Below are 19540 nucleotides of genomic sequence, written 5' to 3'. Positions count from 1 at the left end.
ATGAGGAAAGGCAGCAGTCCCAAGCCTCCTGGAACCTCCGAGGCAGAGCAGAGCTGGCTGAAGGTAAGTGTGATTTATTTTCTTTTTACATTGTTTGGTGCGTACTTGCATGTATGAATGTTTGGGAAAGAGTGTTGTGAATGAATGTGTTTGTGTGTGCGCCTGTTGTGAGTGTTATGTGTATGTGAGTGTGTGTGTGTCCTGTCCGCCCCCCCTCCCCCAAAACTTTCCGGCCGCCACTGGTAGCTCTTTGGTACTGCAGGTGTGGCCTCTAGTCCAATCTCAACCTCATGGATGATTTTGACATTTGCTGCCTCTGCACCGATCAGGAGGTTCACCTTGCATTGACAGATTCCTAGAGCTTCGTTGTCAGCAGTGACAGCACCAGTCATCCAGCCATAGTGGAATTTCCATCACTCTCGATACTTTATTTCTGTAGAAGGCCTGATGCATTTCTTGACCAGAAATGTTTAGGGGAGACCGATGCCACATCCGGGTCACTGCTGGTTTCGCTTGCTCTCTCGATTTTCCGCATACCAGAAACATACTGGCTTCTTACTCTAGGTAGGCCTTCCTTCTGCAGAGATAGATGAATCATTCCCTCTCAGAAGTCATGCTGGCTTCTAGTTTTCAGGCAGACTCTTCGGTCCACCAGCAAAAAGTGCAGACTTCAGGTGATGTCCACTCACCTTGGAAGACATGCTATCCTGTAGATGCCAGCCCTGGTCACAAAGCAGTCCTTCAAATCTTCCCTTCCTTGGTCATGAAGAAATTGGAAATGGGACCAAGTGGGGTGGTTTGGATTCCACTCTTACCAAAATTTGCAGACAGGGGATGTGGATCCACTGTCTAAGGTTTTAGAATTGAATTGGGTTGCTTCTCTTCCAAATGTGATTGTTCTGGCTGCTCATCAGACACAGCCTTTGTGCAAGGTAATGACTCAGAGGTACCAATGATGCTGGCTTCAAGCGGTGTATCCGGAACAAGGACAAAATGAAGTGTTTGATCTTCACCTGACTGGTCTCAACCTTCTTGAAACCTTAATCTGGGACAAACCCAGCTTAGAAATTTCCTCACCTTAAATGACAGAATCTATAGCCCTACCCCTCACTCCTACTATCAACTAAATGTAGTGCTCAAAAAGAACTGATCTGCTGTGCTTTGTCTTCCAATCAAGGATAGATACTCGTAGGTTGTAAAAGAAGTAGGCTCATTAGCTTAGTTGTAGGTTTCAGATAAAACCACACCAGGAGCAGCATCCTGCTGGTGAGCCTTTCTCACTCTAACTGTCCACTCATCCAAGCACAAACACTTTCAACATTCCAACCATACAATGACCTCACTCACTGGCAGAGCAGTAGGGAGTATTAATATTATGGAGAAAATGCATAAGAGAGCAAGAGGTCACAACACTTTGCTAACAAGACCTTCATTGAATTTCTAAGGGAAGTACTGTTCCCATCCTCCATCACTTCAGAGTCTTGGATTCCATTCCTCTAGCCACAGGAATGCAGCCAATACACTTCCACTGTGCAGGAAAGCTATAGCCACTGTCCACCTTCTGTCTTGTTAAACTTGGGGTCATTCAAAATGCACCCTGTCGGTCCCAGTGCTCACATTTCTAGCACACAGACATTGCTACTACCATTTGTGTCACACACACACACACTCACTGCACCTACACACACTCGGCCTGCAAACAGAATCTCAGTGCAAGGTTTTGGAGGTCGCAGAGCTATGGATCTTTCCATGAAGAGAATCAAAGGCTAAGCACATTGGCTCACGGCTCATGCCAACAACTTATCTCTGTACAGTTTAAAAGAAAATGGGTTGATTCACAAAAGCATTTATGTGCATGGGAAGGAGTACAACAGGAGTACTCTTTTATGTACTCTTACTTGCATTTAAGAGTCAGCCCTGAAATGTCCAACTCCCTGTTAAAAGTGCATAGAAGACATAGTCCTTTCTATTTGTACTAATAGAATATTAATTTTTCCCTAAATTCTCCATTTTGTCCCAATTTTAGATGTCTTGGTGCCAATTCACAAAGTCCTATAAAAATATTTAAATTATAGTTCTGGAGAAGGACTGCTTTACATACACTAAAATGCAATTGTACATGGGCATCTTCCAAGTACTAAAATGTTACTTTAAATGAGCATTGGCATGTTCCGGTCAGGCACATGGTCAAACCCCAAAATACCTGGGGTATTGATTGCAGGTCCTTTTCAAGAACCTAATATGATCCCCTAAGGCAGATGGGCTTTTTTGTTGTTGTTGCACATACCTAGTGCGATATTCAATCCCTTCAGATAGCCAGAGTGCAGTGACCAATAACTGATCTGCTTCATTCAGCAGCAGAGCCTCTGTGAGGTTCTTGTGGCTCAATTAGCTGTGAGAGAGTGATAAGGTTTTCTTTAGCCATATGTAAAAGGATGAACACTAAACAATCCTGTACAATGTGTATGTTGTAAATCTTTAAGTGCAGTTCTTACAACTCGGAACACAGGCTAGCATATAACCTGTTTGCTGGCTATTTTAATTTATTATTAAATGATATAATAAGCTTGTTGTACATATTTGTGTGTCATATATGAAAAATTATGTAAAAGGAAATTCATATTTCCTTTTGAGAAAATATACATGTATTACAAAGTCTGATACATGCTATGTTTGGATTTGAACATGTGTGAATTACTTTTTGTGCTCAATATCTACCCATAATATTTCAGGCCAGGTATTGCCTCTTAGAATTTTGGGAAATATTGCAACAAGAGTATGCATGCACCCTAAAATCCAGTTAATACCTACATAGATAATTCAATGAACATACAAAACACCTGACATATTGACTCTGTTCTACTTTGCGACTGATCACAACTGCATCGCTTTCTCCCTAAACCAAAAGCCAATTACCTTTTAGGGACAACCAATGAAAACCAAACATTGGGTCCGTGACACCTGTAACATTAACACAAGCACCTCATTGGCTATTTGTAGCAACATTCTACTCCCGCCCTCCTCCATGAACGATGCCCAGGATCTTACTGATCACAACTTCAATTCCTTGTCAAAAATCATGGACTCCCTTGCCCCCAAACAACTAAAAATAATCCCCTCAAAAAGATCCAAACCCTGGTTTAACCATTACCTTAATGAAGAACGTTGTCTCCTCAGACTGCTAGAAAAATCATGGGTACACTTCCCATCCCAGGCCAGCCTCCAACTATTGCATCAAAGACGCAGCACTACAATAGGCACATTAGGAACTCCAAAGCAGTCTTCTTCCAAAATCAACTAAACTCTACAAACTGACCCAAAAAACAGTTTGAAATTATCAAAAACCAACGTCCCGCAAAACTGATCCCCCCTTCACAGACAAGAAATTACTACCCACCTGCAAAACCTTTGCCTCCTTTTTTACTGAGAAAACCATGCAAATCGCTCATGAGATCTAGATCGCTATCAAACTTCTCCCTTATGGACCCCCCGCAGCCCACTCACCACTTGATCCTCAATCTTGCTGAAACATTCCACCCAAAAATAATGCCACTTTGTCAAGCTTCAAAACCCTCTGCATCCTTAATCTTTTGTCCTCCTTGAAATTTTCCAACCACTTCTACGAACCCCTCCTTTCCAAACTCCTGAAGGTAACCATCCACCTTGTACTCCCTCTATGGACTAAGATTATCAATGCTTCACTCTCCCAAGGCTCCATCCCTGACTGCCTTAAAATTGGCCAGGTCACCCCTATCCTAAAGAAACCAAACTCCAACCAATCCAACCCCAAAAATTCCCCCTTCATCTCAAACATCCCTGAGTTAGCCATACTCTTAGAATAAAAATGTGCACTCGCAGCTTCACAATCACAGCGAGCAATTCCAGCTACTTGGCCATTGTCAATCTGACATCAGTTTGGATCACAGCACTGAAGCGGCCATGGCCCACATTGTCTACGATGCCCTACGCTCTCTTCACCAGAACAAATCTTGCTTCGTAATCCTTTTGGACCGGTCAGTGGCCTTTGATACCATCAACCATGCTACCCTTTTAAAACTTATAGAACACAGGATGGGCCTCTCCGGAACCGTATAGAACTGGTTCTCCTCCTTTCTTCACAGCAGATCCTAGCACCTTCTAATCAATCACACTCTTTTCTGATCCTTCCCCATTGTCACTGGGATTTCCCAAAGGTTTTTTCTCTCCCAACACTGTTTAACCTGTAAATTGAGCCCCTAACTGAACTCCTCAAATTCTCCAACATCTCCCACCACATGTCTGCCAATGACGCCCAACTCTACATGAAAATTACATCCCTTGATGACACCCACACCCTCAACAACACCCTGACAAAGACGCACAGTGGCTGACTCTCAACCACTTCAAACTCAATGCCTTGAAGGCTGAATTCGTACTGATCGCACAGCCCACCCCCACCCCTAACGTCAAAGAATGGCTCCCTTTTCTTAATGCCCTGAACTGCACCCCACACATCATTGACTCAGCCAAAACCCTAGGTATAACACTGGACAAAGACCTTCCCATGCGAAAACACCATCAGTAGAGAAGTTAACCATTAGTTGCATATTCTTAGGAAACTTAAACCTTTCATCCCCGTGGCAGACCTCACAACTGCTGTAAATGCACTAATGCTATCGAAATTGGATTATGCTAGCACTACCCTGCTGGGCCTCCCGAGAACCTCACTTGCAACTCTGAGGCTACACTAAATCGTTCATATGCAGATGATGCATAGATCATCTTTTCTTTATCATTGGCACAGAACCATTAACCGTCTTTGTTGAACCTGGGCTGGGTGAAAATCTCCTCATGTATGAATAAAAATTCACTCAAGCTTAATGGTGACAAGACTGAAGTCATGGTTCTGGTGAACAATGCTTCTCTCAGGGGCACAAGACACTGGCCAGAATCCTTATGGATTATGCCCACCCTGTCCACTAAAATGATAAATCTGAGTTTTCCTACTGATAAAAATCTTCCTATGAAACTACAGGTGACTAAAGTAACTGTGACCTGTTTTGCAGTGCTTAAATGGTTGAAAAAGATTATTTGGTTAATTCCCTTAGCGGTTTAAAGGACTATAATTCAAGCCCTAGTCATATCCAGATTTGATTATGGCATGTGCCATACCTGGATGCTGATAAGACCTCCATCTATCGTTTGCATATTGTTCAAAATGCAGCTGCAAGGATACTCTTCCATTTACCGAAATCGGATTTAGTTTCTCACTTGCTTCAGGAACTGCATTAGCTTAAGGTTTCTAAGCGTATTGAGTTTGAAGCACTGTGTTATATGTTTACGGCCAACAGGGATTAGGGCAAATGCTATATCCAGGAACTGTTAGTTCCTTTCCTGCTTATTAGGTCTATGAGATCCTCGAATCAAGCTCTGTTTACTGTACCAAGGTTTCGTCTAACCTGTATTAAGGGTCTCTCCTTTGCTTACCTAGGTCCAAAACTGGGGAATTTTCTGCCTGTTGCTCTTAGAAACTGCAATTCTTTACTTACTTATCGCAAAAGCCTGACGATCTGACTTTTTTAAGTTAACACTCTGGGACATCCTACCCATGTCGGTCCTACACCAGGAAACCCCTCGAGTTAGCTGTGTGCATTACACGTTGTGGAGAAGTGTGGCTCAGGGGTTAGAGGCAGCAGACCCGGAAGCTGAGATCGGTCCTGGACCAGGGTTCAATTCCCCGCCTTGGCGGGTCTTGGACTAAAAATTCCACGGACTCGATAATTCTCGCCCCGGTGCCTCCTCGACTCACGGGTTCACACTCTGCGACTCTGGGCAATAGCTTACTTAATCTCCACAACGGCCCCTCGCGGCGGGATGCCTGACTTTCACCTTGTGGATACCCTGCTATCTCACAGGGGAATACCAGGACGGGTTCCCTAAGCAAGCGCCAGGAAAACCCACTGCGGGTAGCTGTGCGCTATATAAGCTCAACTACATTTACATTTACATAAATAAAGTAAATGCTGCAGCTAGGCTCATAACGGGTTAAACAACCCTAGGAGGCCAGGATTGAGCGCAAAATTGCCTGTATGACCCACAAAGCATTACACCACAATACGCCCTTCTACCTGGTCCAGAATTGAACCCATCGGGTAGTAACAGACCAACCAGAAGCCCTAGCTCCTTACTTTTTAAACCTCCAAAATAAAAAAATAAAAAGAAAACCTATCACCGATCCTTCTCTGGAATTGCTCCTAAAATTTGGATCTCTCTCCCTACCGAAATCAGATGCAACCCTTCCACATCCATTTTCAAGAAGGAAGTAAAACTCTTTCTATCCAACAAGCTCCACTCATACTGAGAAATCGCCCCATCTCCCGCATATCAATTCCTCCCTCCTACTCACCCAATAACTCTTTTTCGCCATGTTATGCTCTAGGCCTGGACGTTTGTTATCCATGTGTATCTATCTATATATTGCTTATTTACTTTATGTTCTATTTCCTTATGTTGTATCCCTTTCTTTGTATACTACTATAAAGTGCTCTGTCACCCGCATAGGGTCTTGTTCGTGCTATATAAAACTCCAAGTAAATAAATACAATTATTTCCTTTATAATTTATTTAGCAGTGGTTACCGGAATTAGAAGCTTCCATACATTGATAGATATTCATGAATATTTTGCTTGCAATTTTCAAGTTCTTTATAACAGTGCTTTCATTACTTTTCCAATACACAGATGATATAACAGGGCAACGGGTATTTTCAGCTAAATTGTGGTTTGGTGTTTTTTTAGGTCAAGTTAAAACCAGTCCAACTTCAATCGGCGCAGGATTATCTAGAATACAACCTTGCGGCAGAACGTAGGCGAATCCGACTGGATCACGAAGATGCCTTCAAGAACTTACTGGAAGACATTGACATGCCCAAAGGTGAGTAGAGCCGAAATAGTTCCCTGCAATTGGGAACAAAGATTGATTTTATAACTAACCTATGAACCTGGATATCTGCTTACCCCCCACTGTTCTGGCTATTCCTCAGTTTCCAGAAGCATCTGTGCTCTTGCCAAGAGACTGGGAGTCTGAGACAGGTAGAGGAGAGGGTGCTGAGGTGGAGAGTTCGAGAAAGAGTGTAATCGCCTACTGAGGTCTTTTTAGAAATACCAGATATTCAGGGCGCAACACTTGTGAACCGCTAAGTAATGACATGCACTTGTAAAACAGGGTGTAGGCAATAGGGCGAGTGGTAATACCTCACAACCACTCAGGATGACCAGAAACTGGTCAGCAATACATATTAGCAACAATGCCCCTGCACTGACACAAAAACAATATAGTAACAATTTCCGTATATGATTGTAACATAAGAAAATGACATATAGTGCATCAATCTAAACAGTTCGTGCAGATACGTGATTCAATAACAGTTCGTCTATTGTGACGGGTAAGTCAGTCAAAAGTCTGCAGTGGGGGTGTCCATTTTCTGTTTAATGTTCCAATTCAACAAAAGCCAACACGTGTTTCATCGCACGGAACAAATGCGAATCTTCAGGGCTGGAGAGAGGCTTTGTGGGTCGGAGATGTCGGTAAGAAGTGGACACAAAAACGAGCGCAAAGGGACCGGTCAGGGTTAGATCCGGCCAAGCAATTATATAAACCAAAATGGCTGCAAAGTAAGGGAGGTGACTACCACAGGTGGCGGCAAGAAACCTCATATGCCGTTTAATAGGACTGCAACTAGGACTGCAAGCATCGATGTGTGGATAAACACATCTTCGTTTGCTGCAAGTGAGGTGGAAACCGGGAGGAGCGAGGTTGGTGTGGTTGAAGGGCGGGTGCGCACTTGAACCACAAAGTGCCTAGTCCTGACGGACGTGTATCTCCCTCTGCGGGTTTCCCGGCGCCGTGTTTCGTTGACGGTCCGTCAACGAAACACGGCGCCGGGAAACCCGCAGAGGGAGATACACGTCCGTCAGGACTAGGCACTTTGTGGTTCAAGTGCGCACCCGCCCTTCAACCACACCAACCTCGCTCCTCCCGGTTTCCACCTCACTTGCAGCAAACGAAGATGTGTTTATCCACACATCGATGCTTGCAGTCCTAGTTGCAGTCCTATTAAACGGCATATGAGGTTTCTTGCCGCCACCTGTGGTAGTCACCTCCCTTACTTTGCAGCCATTTTGGTTTATATAATTGCTTGGCCGGATCTAACCCTGACCGGTCCCTTTGCGCTCGTTTTTGTGTCCACTTCTTACCGACATCTCCGACCCACAAAGCCTCTCTCCAGCCCTGAAGATTCGCATTTGTTCCGTGCGATGAAACACGTGTTGGCTTTTGTTGAATTGGAACATTAAACAGAAAATGGACACCCCCACTGCAGACTTTTGACTGACTTACCCGTCACAATAGACGAACTGTTATTGAATCACGTATCTGCACGAACTGTTTAGATTGATGCACTATATGTCATTTTCTTATGTTACAATCATATACGGAAATTGTTACTATATTGTTTTTGTGTCAGTGCAGGGGCATTGTTGCTAATAGTTCGAGAAAGAGTGCTGATCTCTGTGTGTCAAATAAATGTACAGGCCCCTGCTCCTCCTGAGCCTGCTCTCTTGCCTAGCCTGTGGTGGCCTGCAAATGCATTTTGCAGATGTAAGGGTAGATTTATGCATTGTTTGGAATTCTTAAAATACCGAGGCTTATGCTCGGAAATATACCCAAATCATTTATTTCTAGACATGCTCCTATTTCTCTTGGCTGTAATCCTCTAGACTGTCCATAGACTAACAATTCCCATGTTTACAGTAAATGGTAAATATGCAACTTTTCATTCTTTTTTTCTCACATGGAAAAGATATTGCCAAACTGAGAAAGCCGGTTACCTGAAATATTAGTGTGTTTCGGGAACTTTAACACCCTTATTGCACAGTTACTGCCCCTCCCCACCATGTTTACCTGCTAAAGCTAGTTTCTCAATTCTAGTGTGAAAAGTTTTTAGAAATATGTTGAATGTTTATTTTGTGGGCTTTGCCAAAATTCTCAAGGAATTTCTTACCAGTGCGTGTGGTACAGTTTAAACCACACCTCTTTCGGTTTGCTGCATCCCCGTTCAATGAGGTGATGAGTGCACTGACGTGCAGGCAGAACCCGACAAACTGCCTTTGTTTAAATTACTCTGTTCAAAATGGCCCATCCTCGACACTACCCTGGAAGATTACATTTACCAAAGCTTGGTTAAGTTTTCGATTGCATAAAATGCTGCCACATGGTAGATGTCCTGTAGATGTTAGTTTAATCTGTGCCATAAATGTCCCCAGACCTTGCTTTTATGAATTATGACCCATCACGTGTAGGCTCAGGCACACAGCTTACCTTTACTTAGGTGTGCCAATATTTTTGGTACTATTGCATTGTGTCTCCTGTAGTGCCTGATGGATATTTCTGTTAATCATGAAAAGCTGTGAGCTCCCAGGCACTACGGAGAGCAGTGGGGAGTTGGATCATCTGTAGACCGCCTATGGCGTCGTTTGCTGGGGAGAAGGGAACCTCGCTGTCCTGGAAACAACCTAAGCATGGAGCTCTTGGTCCATTTGGGCTCATGCTGAGGTCCCCGGTGACTATCCATTTATTCATCTTCTAGTCAGTGCACGCATCAGAAGATCAGTGCAGTTTAGCTCCACGTGCTAAGCGAAGGGCTATTCCTTGAGCCTGTAATTTTTTTTATCTGACCCCATGGTCCTGACCTGGTTGCCCAGCCTAATAGTGTTAGAGTGAGTTATTATGTGTTTTGTGTACTTTGCAGTTAACAGTCATTCATTTTCTTTTTTTAATTACCCTATTTGCAAAAAGAGATTGTTGGGTGAAAATATACACTATATAAGTAATCTTTTTTTTTTAATTTTTTTTATTGAGAGTTCGTTGACAATGGATAAACATTACATGGCATTTTTTTCCCTTTTCTCTTTTTCAGCAGCAAAATTAATAAAGTGCAAAGTACAATATGTATAAAAAACAAGTGAGCAAACTGACAGTGACTTCATTTAAATACAGAGTCATATTCAAATTCAGAGAGTTTAAAAATACTCATAAAGTGCAATGTGCATAGTGCAATATCTTGACAATAAAACAGACTAAGAAAGAGGTTAAAATCAATGTCCAGGATAAAAAGTCTAACATTCGAACACACTCTAGTATTTATCATATTTCCTAAGGGCCCCTGATCTCAATGCATACTTTCTTTCCCTTCCCTGAATCCTGGATAATTTTACCTTCCATGTATGTAGGGTTGGTACTTGCTCCGATTTCCAACACTGCAAAATAAGCGATTTTGCTACCAATGATGCGATGAACAAGGACTCCTCATGGGGAGTGGGGCTCGGGGAGCAACCAAGGACTGAAGTTAATTCATCAAATGTGATATTGACTTTGATCATATTACTGAGGTATTTTCCTATCTCCTTCCAGAACTCCTGTATTTTGGAACACTCCCAGACTATGTGTTTCCAAGTACCCTTTTCTTCACAACGGAAACACTTATCCTCAACTTGGGGATACATACTATGAAGAAACGAGGGCGTTCCATAAATTAACCATTTGCTATAGAATTGCATTCGCTTAAAGTTGGCGCCTCGAAAGATGGATTTGTTAAATTTATTGACTTTATCCCACGTTGATTTATTAATTTCAATGTCTTCCCTCTTTTTCCACCTGTCTCTAACCTTATTATACAATACAATTGAGTTATCATCCTTGAGATTTTTTATCCAGACACTAATTTTCCTTCGCTATTCAGCGCTTCCGTTATGTCAATTTTGTGAAATAAGTTACATATGTCTAGCTCTCTGAACTCAGCATGAAGAGCGATAAAGGACCATTTCAAGATTGTGTTCAAGTGGTGGATCTCCCCAGTGATTTGCTCCCAAGATTTCCATCTATTCCCTAAAAGAAAGTCCTCCATTTTCTCAAAGCCGTTTTCCTTCCAAAGTCTCACAATATTTTTATCCAGACAACCCCTCTCCCCTATATTTAAATTAAATAAACTAGTCGAACTACTTGTTCTAAAAATATCATAATATTTCAGGAGCTGGGTTATCTGCTTAAATAACCACTGTAAAGACTTATAGCGTACCTTCTTTGGGTATTTCGTGATTCTTACTGGATCATAAATTTTAGATTCCAACAACATCTTCCTCATAAAAAAATTGTCTGCTTCATGATCATCTAAAAAAAAAAAACTAAACCTGTGATGTGCAAAAGTAGCATAATAATATTCTCTAATATTTGGGAGGGACAAAGTGCTAAGTGCTAATCTCGGAATTTTATTTGCCCATAGAAAAGAGGAGAACATGGCATCCACTTTTTTTAAAAAATGAGACCTGAATTGCGCAAGGGGCTGCACTAAAAAGGAAATTAAAAAGTGGTAGGATAGACATACGAATTAGGGCAACACGTCCCATTATTGATAACGGTAGTTGGTTCCAGCGATCTAATTGCGAACCAACCCTTTTTAACAGGGGTATGTAATTTAAGGGATATAGATCTTCCAAATTTTCAGAGATGAGTTTTCCCAAATATCTCTTCGGGTGGGACACTTTATTCCGGTGATAAAGTGTCTACCGTGCAGTTAGCAAAAATGATTTCCATTTTATTAACATTTATTCTATAACCTCCTAGCTTTTGGAAGTCAGAAAAGATTTTTAAAATTTCTACTTGACTTGTGGGCTTTAAATTTAAAAAAAGGGCAATGTCATCGGCATATAGTTTTATATTTGTCATTCCAACTACAGGTACTGTGTCAGTCATTTTCCCCCTAATTACAATCGCTAAAGGTTCAATAAATAAGGCAAATATAATTTGCCATAGGGGGCAACCTTGACGCGTGCCTCTGTTAATTTGACATGTCCCAACATTTATGTTATTAATAATAATCTGTGCCCTAGAGTTCTCGTAAAGTTGTTTCAGGAGGGAAATAAAATTGGTCGGGAAATCAAAGCTGTGCAGAATCGCAAAAAGACAGTCCCATGACACCAGGTCAAAAGCCTTTTCGGCATCTAAAAGCAAGATCTGTGCTTCCACTGTATTAATCTTCTTATAGTCCAATGCCTCCAAAAAGAATTTTGTGTTAGTGTGGAGGTGCCTGTCTGCTATAAAACCGCACTGATCTGGACCTATAAGAGACCCTACTATTTTATTCAGCCGGTTCGCAAGAAGTTTCATAAAGATTTTATAGTCTGTATTTAAAAGACTTATAGGCCTGTATGAATTCGTGTTTTCCTTATCCTTTCCTTTCTTTTAAATACTAACGACCACTGCAGTGCGGAGAGAGTCCGGAGGAGGCCCTCCTTGTAATAAGTAATTCGCTAGTAGCAAGAACTCTTTATGGAGAATACCATCAAATTTTGTTTTAAATTCCGCAGGAAGCCCATCCTCACCAGTAGCCTTGCCACTGGGAAGGGAGCTAATTACCTCATTTAGTTCTGCCTTTGTGAACTCCTCAGCCAACAATTTTTTATCCTCGTTACCTAGTTTGGGAATTTGAAGTGCCCCTAAAAATTCCCGAATAGTTTCTATTGCTACCCCTGCGCTAGTTTGGTAAACTCCCTCATAATGTTTTAAAAACATCTCACCTATAGAAGCTGTAATCTTCACCTGCACTTTGTTAACGGGGTCCAAGAGGTGCTCTATTCTATTGCGAACTTGATTTTCTTTAGCTTGCCACGCCAAGAGTTTACCTGTGTATTCACTCTCTTCGTAGAGCTTCTGGGAATAGAGATTACTATTTGTGTCACCTAAATCATTATTTATTTATTTATTTATTTATTTATTTAAACTTATAATGCGCAACAGCTACCCGCAGTGGGTTTCCCGGCGCAAGGGATAGACTGGAGCAGAAAAAGTAGACACAACAACAGTACTATTGACAGCTGAAGCGGCAGAAAATCTATTGAAAACAAAATATATTGGTCTCTGATTTCAGGGCAATAGGTAGCGCATTCCAGGATTTGGGGCCTAAATGGGAGAAGGATCTACCCCCCATCTTCACAAGTTTAAATCTTAGAATTATAAAATCACAGTTAGCCGAAGATCTTAATGTACGGCTAGGCCTGTAAGATTGAACTAGACTCTGAAGATACTGTGGGGCCGAGCCCTGCTTAATCTTAAAAAGATAGCACAGGGCTTTAAATTTAATACGGCTCGGGACCTTAAGCCAGTGTAAATCGCGCAGAGCCTGGGTGGCCGAAGATCTCCTCGGGATGTTACATAAAAGTCGGGCCGATGAATTTTGTACGACCTGCAATTTGTTTAAATCATAGTAGAATTCCTTCATTTTCTCTTTGCTTCTACTACCTTTTGCCCCGAGACTGGAGATCTCACTCTATAATGCTCTTGGTTCGCCTGCACAAGATTTGTCTGTAAATTAATTTTTTCCTTCCTTTTTGCCCTCTGTTTCGGTATTTCTTTGGAGGTAATTATTCCCCTCAAAGTGGCCTTAAATGCGTTCCAAATCACGTTGATTGGAGCTGACCCTCTATTCCGCGTAAAAAACTCCTCAATCTCCTCCTTGATGTCTGTACACCATTGTGCCTCTGAAAGGTTCAATTTATTAAAATACCATCTTCTAGGTGTCTCTACTTCTTGATTTCCTATAGTTAACCCCATATAAAGTGCTGCATGGTCTGAGAATGCATTCGGTAGATGATCATATTTATGAACTTCTAACCCATATGATGTTAGAAAGAAGTCCAACCTGGATGCTGAGTTGTATTTTACGGAATGGCAAGAGTATTCACGTTTAGATATATTGCGGGATTGCCAATAATCAATAACATCAAGGTCAGATTTGCAACTTTGTAAGGTAATAGCAACTTGGGGTTTAATCGGGCGCCGGTCTTTTTTAGATGAATCAATTAAAGGATTCTGTAAAAAATTAAAATCCCCTCCCCATATTATTTGCCCAGGTATACCCGTCAATGCTTGTTTCAGTTGCAGGATTGGGAATGGGTCATCTATCACTGGTGCGTATATTGTGGCTAATATTATATTTACCTGATTTAATTTACCATACACGAATGCCCATTTACCGCTATGGTCTGTAAGTGACCCTTCCGGAAAGAAGCCTACATGCCTTCCTACTATGATGCTTACTCCCCTCTGCGCCAACCCAGCTACTGATGAAATTCTATAACCCACCCATCCCTTTAAAGTTTTATCGGATTCAGCCTGGACTCTGTGATGGGTTTCTTGTAAAAAAATAACATCCGGGCAGAGGCTTTTTAACCAGCATTCCATAGCGTTTTTTTTACGAACATTATTCAAACCATTTGTATTAAAAGACAAAAACTTCAGCTAATTTCTCAATATTCATATATCGAGTAGAAAACTAACTATGTACGAAGTACACAAAACACTGGAATAAAAGAAAAAGAGACCCGGGGAATATGTGCAAAATACATGCATATAGTTCAGAGGTCGTAAGAATTTCAGCAACCTTTTGTGCAAAATACGCAAACCACCACTCCAAAAAGCAGCAAACAGTTGTACAAAATCAGCATTTAAAGTGCAAGTAAAGTGCAACATATGCAAACCCTGAGACATAAAATTGGAGGCAAGTAAGTATATAAAAACATCACTAATAAAGAGAAAAAAGAAAAAATTATAACCTCCTATACCTGGCCACTGTGCAAATTCAGCAAATAAAGTACAAATAGCATAGAACTTAAACCTTGCAATAGTTTCCAATATCAGACAAAGTCAAGCTGCCATGGATTTAAGCATTATTCCGACCAACACTTATAATGTAGCCCCCAATCCGAATCGTAAGGTGCCTTTCAGTGCAAGAAAAAAGTGCATCAGCATGAAGCAAGCTACTGCTACTAATTTCTCCCATACCGTAACTGTACCTCTAACTGAGCATATAACTTCTTAGAATATGAACTCTCTTTTTCCCCCCTGCAACATCCCCTTCACCTGCCCCCCCAAACCCCCTTAGAGGCGACGGCAACCCCCCGTGTCCCACTTCCGTCTCCCTCTGTTCCCTTTTCTTCTTTGTGGATGCCATTTTATTGCATCCTTGTGCGCTTCCTGTAACACCTTGCAGCCCCTTTCATTCTCCCCCCAAAAAAAAATGCATTTTTCAAAACATGTATTCGTAGGAGCTTCAATTATCCCCCCCCCCACCCCGAGAAGACCTTTGATTATTTAACTCCTGGCTATGCGGAGAGACCCTCCAAAAATGACTGGGCTTCTTGTAAATCTATAAAAATAAAGAATCTCTCTTTGGCTAACACCTTCAGTTTGGACTGCTGGATGATCATGGCTTGAGCACCCTTAGCCTTAAAAGAGTCGATCATCTTGACAAAGTCCCTACGTCTATGGGCGGATGCCGCTGACATGTCTGAGAAGATCTGAAAGTTTTTTGCTTCATCAGCATTAAATGTTCTTTTTGAGAAGGCCGTGTTAAGGATTTTCTCTTTCACCCTATAATCCGAAAAATTAAGTAATATTGTACGAGGGTATTTAAGATTATTGGGTTTGTGTGCCGGGACTCTGTGTGCTCTTGTAATTGTTAAGTCACCTTGCAACTCCCGTATAGCTTTTTTAACAGGGACTCTGACCATTTCACCACATCCGTGTCTTCCAGGCCTTCGGAAATGCCCACTAGGTGTAAATTGGACCGTCTGTTATAATTTTCTAAGTACTGCAGCTTTTCCGCCATTTGAGATTTCTCTTTGTTAGCTGCATGGAGGTCTTTCTGAATCGTGACTAAAGTATCTTCTAGGGTCGAGACCCGAACTTCAGCCTCTGAGACCCTTGTGGGAAGGTTTCCGAAGTTCTCCTCCATTTTTGTAAGCCTGCTGTGCAGTTGTGATATCTCGTGAGCTTGGGAGATTTTGAGATCCCTTATTTCGCGGAATATAGTTATAAGCATCTCCTCTACCGAGTTCACTTTTAATACGTTAGGGAGTGTGCATACACCATCTTCTTGAGCCTCGTGTAGACTTAATGCTGGACCTACACCTGCCAGGTCGGTAGGAGGTGGCATAGTTGGTGAGGAGACGGTATTCACGAGCGGTACTTTTTCTACAGAGTGAGCCGCCTTTGCAATCTTGACAGGACTGTGATGAGGATGAGACTGTGGTAGGGAGCAGAGGTGAGGCTGGGGTGCAGCCTGAGTCAAGGGAGTGGAGGGGGCTGAAGGAGCCCGAAACTGTAATGATTGTAATGAGATAGTGGGGGGGAGCGAACTGGCATTAGGCACTGCCACTGCCTCTGTCGTTTCCTCCAACCCTGCCTCTGCCACTGGCATTGTTGGTTTTATCACACCCCCTCTCTCTCTGGAAACTTCTCGCTCCATTGCACCCCTCGCCTCCCTTTGATTGGACTCTTCCCGCATTGGTGAAAAAAGGGGATACTGCTTAGGACTCGATTGGCTCTCGATCCTCCTAGTCAAACTCTTAGCAGTGTTATCCATTTTGTCCACCTTGTCATCCCCATTCCCCTCGCATTTATCACCAACAGCCAATAGGCTCAATTCTGCCAATAGTTCTAATAATGTCTCCACGTCCTCATCATCTTCTCCCAAGTCCTCCTCCTCCTCCTCAGCAGACTTAATTGAGATGTTATGTTTATTTTGTCTATACTTTTCCGCCGCTTCCATCGCTTTAAACTTTAGGGCATTTTTTTGTTGTGCCTTTCTTCTGCTTTTTTTTTCCCCCTCCTTTAGACACAAGTGTGGGTATAGCCACTGTTGGTGATTTTAAGAGCTCTCTCACTGAATCTCTCCCTGAATCTGGTTTAGCCTGTTTGCCCCTAGCTCTCGCCGCCATGTCCGTAAACCTGAGTAATGTCCGCCCGTAGGGGTGAAAAAGGCAGCGAGGGGTGGGCAACAGGGCAAGAGGGAAGGGAGCAAGGTATGGAGGCTGTGTGCAGGTTGCGTGGCCCTACTCGGTTTGTCCCACTGGATGGAAATGAGCAACTATACCAGGTAAAAAAGAGAGCAGCTGAAAGCAGTGGAAACTTAATTGGCAACTCAGACTAGACCACTCAGTCAGACAAGAGCCCAGGAGCTCAAAGTCTAGGCCTTCGTCGCTGGGCCGCAATGCATGCTGGAGCTAGCAGTCCCGCTAGTACTATAGCTGACCCCCAGTAAAGAGCCACTACGGGGTCTAATTCAGGGTCGCGAGTCTCTTAAATCGGCGTATTTCCGCCGAGAACACCCTCTGCGCGATGCCGTCTGTGCCAAATGCCACAATACAGTCCGTCCGGTAATTTCCATGCAGTAACCAAGCTTTGGATTCACAGGGCCATTGGCAGACACAGACTCCAGCTTCAAAACTCTTCAGCTGTCACAGGTCGAATACACCATTGAGCCCTCAGCCCCTGCCGCTCAGAAATGTGATGGCAATTTTTTTTATTTTTTTAAATCGCTCACCTCAGCCCTACCGGTCTCGTTCTCAGCGTTCTCAATAGTCCTGCAGTTTGGCGGTCTTGGCAGTCCGGTCCGGCGTTCTACGGGATTGCTCAGGTTCTCATGCTCAGGCTTCATGGAACATCGGAGCAGGAGCAGGGGTTACAAGCTTCTGCCTCGGGGGGGGGGGCCTCGGGGTGTTTTCAGACATCTACCTCCGCGTTTCACACAAAGCGAGGAATCGGGGAAGCGACGAGGAGCATCGGCATTGTGCAGCTTCCAGGGGCGGGGCACAGCGAAACAAGAAGCGCTTCAGGCGACGTGTGTGGGTTCACGTCAGCCACATTCCCTCCCACTATATAAGTAATCTTGTTCAATTTACTAATCTGGGTAGAAGAAGAGCAGATAATAACTCGGTTCCAAGGAGACTTGTCAACTGTGGGCATACAGACTCCAGCATATCATAATTAAGAATACCATCCAGAAGAAATCAAACCTATCAGTCTCCCTAGTGTATTCCCCTGCTTTCAACCTGATAAAAAGGGAGGAGGCATGGTCTACACTGAAGAATACATCAGTGAAGTCACACGTGGCAGCAGTGGTAGTTTGCAGACTACACTATCCACAGAATGCAAGTGCATTATGGATCGTATGGTTGCTCTATCCAAGGAAATCCCAACCAGGTGTGGATTGAAGCAGGGATGCCTCATGGCTCCACTTCTGTTCAATTTATTTGTGAATGACAAATATTTTACATTGAAAACCCTTAAAAAAATTGACCAGACCAAAACAGCAATCTTGCCATACTCTGGTAAATCTGTCTGGTCAAAAAACCAAGGAATCGTTACAGAAATTGCTCACAAAAGCAGAGGAACACTGTAAAAATAATTAAATCAAAATGAAACACACACAATATAATGTGATAGCATGACGGTATGAGTCCAAGAAATCAAAACAAACAAACGTTTGCATTTGAAAGTATCACTTGGAGAAAGTCACTTTCTATAAATTTTTAGAGACTATTGTTTTTGAGAGCAACTGAATAAGTCCACTACTTGGAGGCTGCAAAAAAGGCAGAATTAGCATAAGCAATCTTGCTAGATTCTCACAATCGTTTGATGCAGGATTATTTATGTACCTATTAGTAATCTCAAAATCAAAAATGGATTCAAAACTTCGATATAGAGCTGAGCTATGGGTGCGTGCAGGTGAAACTAGAATCCTCAGACAAAGTCAGAGAAATGAATGGAGAAAATGTCTCGAAGCACACAATGCATCCCCAGTGCAATTTTAGAAGCGGACTGTGCGAACCCTGATACTGAATCCAGGCCAAGAAAACCAACTCTTAGATATGCTGCAAAAGGAAATGTGTCAGCTAATCAACGTTTGGTCGACCTACTTTAAATAATTAATGGGTCTTTGATTGTCTCAGCTCTTTGATCACCGGAGTGAGGAAGAAACTTTCGCCAACTGAAAAATGTCTTTGCAACAGAAGCAGGCCTGCTGAATATACCAGTGGAAAGAGTATGGTCAATGCAAAAATACTCATACCATCCTAGTCACAGAGTATGTTTTGGGCAACAAAAATGAAAACCCTGAACAGCATCCCATGGATAGGGATTTTTGACACTGGTAGCAGCCAACAACCATAACTAGTAAATCTGTAGAGATATGAGCAGAGAAGGCCATTCATGTTGGCCAGACCCAACATTATTAAAACGAACACGAGAAACAATGCATGGGCTCGGGGTCTTCAGAGTTATGCTAATGCAGTAACCCAGAAGCTGAGACTCTGTACCAAATTCTGGCAACCTGTCCGGTAGGAAGACGTGAAAAGTAAGGAGACTCTCAAAAGTATTGAGCCAGTACAAGAGGATCAGCTGGTGGCCTACTTATTAGCTGACTAGCAGCAGAGCCCAACCCTTAAGGTGCCATCTTTTTTGTACACTGTGAATAGAAGGGAGATCTAAGAATCACAACTAGTAAATGACTAGAGCTCATGACACTATTCGCAAGCAGAAGACTTTGAGAAAATGAGTACTCACTTATATCTAACAATCTACGCAACACGTCATGAACTTATTACTTGACAGGTGCAGTTCTAACAATTGCTCTGATGCTCTAGTCCATTTCATACCTTGTGTATCT

At 42.6% G+C, this 19540-nt stretch overlaps 1 protein-coding gene across 2 annotated transcripts in view; it reads left to right on the top strand.

Moving 5' to 3' along the window:
- ACOT12 (acyl-CoA thioesterase 12) overlaps window positions 1–19540 on the top strand; it is a 480317-nt gene that overhangs the window by 224960 nt on the left and 235817 nt on the right. For both annotated transcript variants that reach the window (XM_078677332.1, XM_078677331.1), the window contains exon 5: window positions 6777–6912. In XM_078677332.1, the coding sequence (XP_078533458.1) occupies window positions 6777–6912 (136 nt within the window). The remainder of the gene's footprint in view (window positions 1–6776; window positions 6913–19540) is intronic.

This window comes from Lissotriton helveticus, chromosome 2_1 (genome assembly GCF_964261635.1).
Source record: "Lissotriton helveticus chromosome 2_1, aLisHel1.1, whole genome shotgun sequence".
In the NCBI taxonomy this organism is placed as follows: Eukaryota; Metazoa; Chordata; class Amphibia; order Caudata; family Salamandridae; genus Lissotriton; species Lissotriton helveticus.
The sequence above is the reverse complement of the archived record's forward strand: the minus strand, read 5'-3'. Positions and strand labels throughout refer to the sequence as shown.